The sequence below is a fragment of the Amblyomma mixtum genome, chromosome 3 (genome assembly GCF_055824585.1).
Source record: "Amblyomma mixtum isolate Tamu chromosome 3, ASM5582458v1, whole genome shotgun sequence".
Taxonomy (NCBI): domain Eukaryota; kingdom Metazoa; phylum Arthropoda; class Arachnida; order Ixodida; family Ixodidae; genus Amblyomma; species Amblyomma mixtum.
The window spans coordinates 308,966,295-308,972,400 of NC_143014.1; the positions used below are offsets into that span (position 1 = coordinate 308,966,295).

At 45.2% G+C, this 6,106-nt stretch overlaps 1 protein-coding gene across 4 annotated transcripts; it reads right to left on the reverse strand.

The window, feature by feature from the left end:
* Positions 1-371: 371 nt before the first annotated feature.
* Positions 372-5,896, reverse strand: LOC149355556 (uncharacterized). Of its 4 annotated transcripts, none has more exons than XM_089583891.1 (4): positions 5,570-5,896; positions 5,158-5,301; positions 5,006-5,067; positions 372-4,459 (listed from the first exon to the last, which is right to left on the reverse strand). In XM_089583891.1, exons 1-4 carry the CDS (start codon positions 5,784-5,786, stop codon positions 3,908-3,910), a joined length of 975 nt encoding a protein of 324 aa, XP_089440017.1. In that variant the 5' UTR covers positions 5,787-5,896; the 3' UTR covers positions 372-3,907. The 4 variants fall into 4 exon arrangements, with proteins under 4 accessions (XP_089440017.1, XP_089440018.1, XP_089440021.1 ...); XM_089583892.1 differs by having other exon boundaries at positions 4,999-5,067; XM_089583895.1 differs by having other exon boundaries at positions 4,975-5,067.
* Between the last annotated feature and the right edge of the window lie 210 nt (positions 5,897-6,106).

The following is a 6,106-nucleotide window of genomic DNA, read 5'->3' on the forward strand; positions in this document are numbered from 1 at the left end:
ACGGCCGCCTGAAAGAATTGCAGGCTCTTGCAAAATATCAAAATGTGATGAGTGATCATGATGGCATCGAATTTAGAGATGCCGGGATTTTCATCTGCCCGGAATGTTTATTTTTAGCGGCTACCCGACTTGGTGGTGAACTGCACCTGCTGCGGTGCAGGTGTTGTGGAAGTAAAGTGTCCATGGAAAGGGAGAGATGGCCACCTCAGTGAACTGCTGACCGATGCAAACAGTTGTGTGACAGAGTGTGACGGTGAGTTCGTGTTAAAAAAAACTCACCGTTACTAATACCAAGTGCAAACGCAGGTGTTTGTATGTAAGCCAGACTATGCCGACTTCGTTCTTTGGATCAAAAACGGCATAAACATTCAGAGGGTTTCAAGAGATAACAGATTTATTGTCGCACAGGTTGACAAGGCAGAGAAGTTCTTCAAAAACGTTCTGCTGCGAGAGTTGGTCGCACACTGGTTTTCCAACAAAAACACTGGTGGGGGTCCAGACAGCAAGTAGCACCAGCAATAGTGCATCAGAAGTTCAACCTACAGCTGTTTTAACATCTGTTTCGTTAAACACACTGTCACATCAGAATCGACAAAGTGACCTTGCATCTGACAACAGCTACTGTCTCTGTAGGGGACCTGAAAGCGGCAAAATGATTGCCTGTGACAACGAAAACTGTGACATAAAATGGTTCCATTTTGGGTGCATAGGACTGAGGAGTGCCCCAAAATGTGAGAAGTGGTTTTGCCAGGCTTGTTCTTTACAAAATAGTGCTGAAAAATAAGAGATGCAGACCAGTTGTGATCATTTGTGAAAAGTATTAAACAGGTTACAGCTTTATTTATTTGTGAAAACAAATAAACACTTTTATGCTTTTCCTGTTTCGTTACTTGACGTGCTTCTACTGTATTAGGATTGTACTCTAGTTGCAGTATGCTCTGACCTAAACCTATAGCTGCACCTTCAAAATGTTCCGCTTTAACTGAAGAAGACGACCGTAGTGTTGAAACAATGAATGATAATCTTACAGCTATCGTTACAGAGAGCGCCGCAGAAGTAGGTGGTAGGATGGTTCGACATTATACCAGCAAGCTATCTCAGGAGACTAAATATCTGATTAAGAAACGCCAAAGCATGATGACGTCTAACTCCACAGACAGGATAGAACTAGCAGAGCTATCGAAGTTAATAAATAAGCGCAAGGTAGCCGACATAAGAAAGGTTAACATGCAGAAAATCGAGCATGCTCTAAGGAACGGAGGTAGCCTAAAATCATTCAGGAGAAAACTGGGCATAGGTAAATACCATATGCATGTGCTAAAAGATAAACAGGGCAATGTCATCAGCAATATGGATAAGATAGTTGAATTAGCCGAAGAGTTCTACACAAATCTATACAGTAGCGAATGTAATCATCAAGTTACTGAGGGAGGCAGTCGAGCACAGCAATGGGACATCCTGCCAGTAACGAAGGAGGAAGTAAAGGAAGCCTTAGGAGCATTGCAAAGAGGGAAAGCAGCTGGTGAGGATCAGGTAACAGCAGATTTGTTGAAGGACGGAAGAGAGATTGTGATACAAAAACTAGCCACCCTGTATACGCAATGCCTTGTGACCTCGAGAGTACCAGAAGCTTGGAAGAACGCTAGCATTATCTTAATTCATAAGAAAGGAAACGTCAAGGACTTGAAGAATTACAGACCAATCAGCTTATTGTCCATTGCCTACAAGGTATTTACTAAGGTAAACGCTAATAGAGTCAGGACAACCTTGGACTTTAGTCAACCAAATGATCAGGCAGGCTTTCGTAAAGGATACTTGATAATAGACCACATTCACACCATCAATCAGGTGATAGAGAAATGCGCAGAATATAACCAATATATATAAAGCCTTCATTGATTACGAGAAAGCATTTGACTCAGTGGAAACCTCAGATGTCATGCAGGCATTGCGGAATCGGGGTGTAGAAGAGTGTTATGTAAAAATATTGGAAGATATTTATAACGATTGCACAGCTACTATAGTTCTCCATAAAGCCAGCAATAAAATTCCAATACGGAAAGGTGTCAGGCAGGGAGACACGATCTCGCCAATGCTCTTCACTGCCTGCTTATAGGAGGTATTCCGGGGACTGGAATGGGAATGGGAACAGTTGGGGATAAGAGTTAATGGAGAATACCTGAGTAATTTGCGATTCGCTGATGACATTGCCTTGCTAAGCCACTCAGGACAAGAACTGCACAGGCAGAGCAGAAAGGTGGGGCCAAGAATTAACATGCAGAAAACCAAAGTAATGTTCAACAGCCTATCAAGGGAACAGCAGTTCACAATTGGTAGCGAGGTGCTGGAAGTAGTAAGAGAATATGTCTACTTAGGGCAGGTAGTGACCGCAGATCCGGATCATGAGAGGGAAATAACTAGAAGAATAAGAATGGGGTGGAGCGCATATGGCAGGTTCTCAGATCATGAATGGTAGCTTACCAATATCCCTGAAGAGAAAATTATACAACAGCTGTATCCTACCAGTACTCACCTATGGGGCAGAAACGTGGAGGCTAACAAAGAGGGTTCAGCTTAAGTTAAGAACAACGCAGCGAGCTATGGAAAGGAAAATGATAGGTGTAACGTTAAGATGGTTTGGTTTGGTTTATGGGGTTTAACGTCCCAAACCGACTAAGGCTATGAGAGATGCCGTAGTGGAGGGCTTCGGAAATTTCGACCACCTGGGGTTCTTTAACGTGCACTGACATCGCACGTTAACATTAAGAGATCGGAAGAGGGCGGAGTGGGTGAGGGAACAAACGCGGGTTAATGACATCTTAGTTGAAATCAAGAGGAAGATATGGGCTTGGGCAGGCCATGTAATGTGAAGGCAAGATAACCGCTGGTCCTTAAGGGTAACGGAGTGGATTCCAAGAGAAAGCAAACGTAGCAGGGGACGGCAGAAAGTTAGGTGGGCGGATGAGATTAAGAAGTTTGCGGGGATACAGTGGCGGCAACTGACAAAGGACAGGTTTAATTGGAGAGACATGGGAGAGGCCTTTGCCCTGCAGTGGGTGTAGTCAGGCTGATGATGACGATGACACAATGTCAGTCACTTCCACGACAACTCAGTGAGTGCAGCCTTTGGCTGCAGAGCTGGAGGTTGCAGCAAATAATGCTGGCTATCACGGTTGCATTTTTATGAAGGTAGAATGCAAAAGTGCCAGTGTGCTATGCAATGTATAAGAACTGTGAATGCTGAAATAACATGTAGCCCTTCATTGTGGTGATTCAAGCTATGTACCCCCTTTCACCCCTTTGCTCATGGCATGCTTTAAGTGGGCACGGTGAAACAGTTGCTCCACCTTTCCTTCCTCCATAACCACCGCAGCCACACAGCAGTAAGAGCTAACGTGCACTGACATCATGTACTGTGCGATGTCAGTGCACGTTAAAGAACCCCAGGTGGTCGAAATTTCCGAAGCCCATCACTACGGCGTCCCTCATAGCCTGAGTTGCTTTGGGGTGTTATACCCCCATAAACCTAAACCTAGTAAGCGCTACCAACCAGTACCGATTTTTGGACACAGTCATGCATTCACTCCAATAAAAAATTAGTTGAATGGCACCACTGAGTTACATAAGTTAGCTAGTGCACAGCAGACCCTAGCAATCTTGTCAATTACTCATTGCTGGTATTCTTATTTAGAACTTCTCAGAACTAGAAAGCTGCCTCTTTCCTTTTGTGAATGCACATGCCAACGCTTTCAGCAATAAAGAACCCCGTCTGCTAGGACGACGTCTCCTTTGTCTAACAGATTAAGCATACCATTGTCGTCGGTGATCAGCTTGTCACTGACACGCCCACCAAATGCTTGGGAAATATATGTAACCATTCTTTGCGGGGAGATTCCCAACAGAAATTTTACAGTATTGTAGTGTTTGTACTGAGACCATGTTTCTGCATGTGGCAACAGTGAGCTGGGCCTTCAATAAATACTTCAAAGCAGTCCAGAATGACTCTGACATTCAATTCAAAGTTTTCTACACAGGCAGCTGGCATTGTCTCCATTATTTCTTCTTTCTCAGGCCACCGTACAAATGACCCAAGACGATCATAACAAATGTCCAACCACTCATCACAAACTCTAGATACAGTGGGCTGAGAAACACCACAGCGGTATGCTAATTCCTGCATTTGGGTTCCAAGCCTCATCCTCATCAGAAACATTACCACCTCCTCAAACTTTGTCAGCATGATTATTGAAGAGTGAGATACATGGTGTTTCAACAGATTAAAAAGAAAAAAAAGTGCCATAAATGATGGCAGTCCTGTGTAAAAGGCGACTCTTTCGTCATCACCACGAAGAGCCTCTTCAGTGAAATTTGTTGCCGCCAGGCTCTCTTCGGCTGCCCTCAGCTCCCCACGAAGATTTGCCACTTCTTCCAGCTGCTGAGTCAGTCTGGCAGTATGTGCCTTCAATGAAGGATGGAAAAGAAACCACATTTAATCCCAATGGAAATTAGGCAAGAGTTTGCAGTTGCAAACAGTACAACAAATTGAGTTTACACAGGAGGAAGTACACAACATAGACTGGTGTCAACATACCATTTTCTCATCACTTTTTGAACATGCATTAACTAGCTCATCTACACACTGCTGCTAGTCTACAACTAGTCTCTTAAAATCAGTGATACGCTCGTTACAGACAAAATATTGCTTCCTGGTTTTAGCGGGCCTGTTTTAGCAGGCCCGTAACATATGTACAAAAATCCTGGCCAAGTAAAAGTAACATCCTTAACATGAGCTGTGAAAATGCAGGTCATTTTCAGCACATTAAATGGTGCACTGCCGATACATTTGTCACAGAAGGCTATGTTGTAATGTAATGGTATACAGCTCACTCTTGCCTATCTCAGAGAACCACTTCCTAACATCAGGTCCAAATGCAATCCTGTCACTACTTGCACTGGTTATGAAATGCTAACTACCATTTTCCGAGGCTGCCTACTCACTGCTGACCTCCGCATCTGCCAGAGATGGAACATCCGCAAGTTCCTCAGCTGGCATTTCCTCGGCTTCAGCTGCGTTCGTAAGCCACCAAAAAATGGAAGGTGAGTGTTTCACCTTAGTTCCAGAAATGTTGCTACCTAAAACAAAACAATTCATTTCACCTGTAGTCACCGCTGGCTTGCGTTTCACGCGTCGTGCCTTGAGACGCTTGAACCGGCCGTCGCGAACAGCCTTGGCTGCATATCCCAAGTGCAGCGAGGGAGCCCAATCTGAGTTGCATTCATCGAACAGAGTAGAAGGCGTGCCTGCGTCGTACGAGCAAATACACTTTTGAGCTCGAAAGTAATTACCCAGACTGTTAGGCTGCCTGAATCGGCGATTAGCCTAAAGCTAGGACGCGCAAACAATCAACGATTACATTTCGCGTGCTTCGCACGTAAGGACAAAACGATCACCAATGTGACAGTGCCTGAACGTTCGCCTCTGTGCATTACCGCACGACTTTTCGCGTTTTCTGTAACTTCTATGCTGCTCGCATTCGTTCAACAGCACAGATTTAATTCTTATGCTTACCTGACAAAAAGTACCGTGAACAGATACGGTACTTGTCGGGAGCTGCGCTGATGTTTTTTCTGTTGATACGAGCCAGCCATTCGCGGCGCCGCTCCTCCGAAAGCAGTTTTGTCGGTTCTTCGGTATTTTGAAAAAACCGAGGTCCTAATTGTTGCTTTTCAGCTTCTGCTGCTTTGTATAACTGGCTATTGCAACCGACGACAGCGCAATGAACCATAGTTGGCGGTGGAATGCACGACGACGATCGAAACCTTCGCTCGCTCGGCTCGACGTGAACATCAAAATGGCAACCTGCCCTGTTACAAACGAGAGCGACTACACGTACGCCACGGCGAGTGCTGAACAAAGAGAACGCGCAAGGCACCTCGGGAGCTCAGGGTTGCCGGCCATAGAGTTTCTCTATGTTGCCGGCTGGGCTGTGCGTTCCCGCTAGGCTGGGCTACGTTACATGCCCCACAATGCACCGCGCTCAACGCGTCAGTGAATACCTCCAGCACGCGGAGGCTCCTTAAAGAAGAAATTTATGCGCGCGGGTTT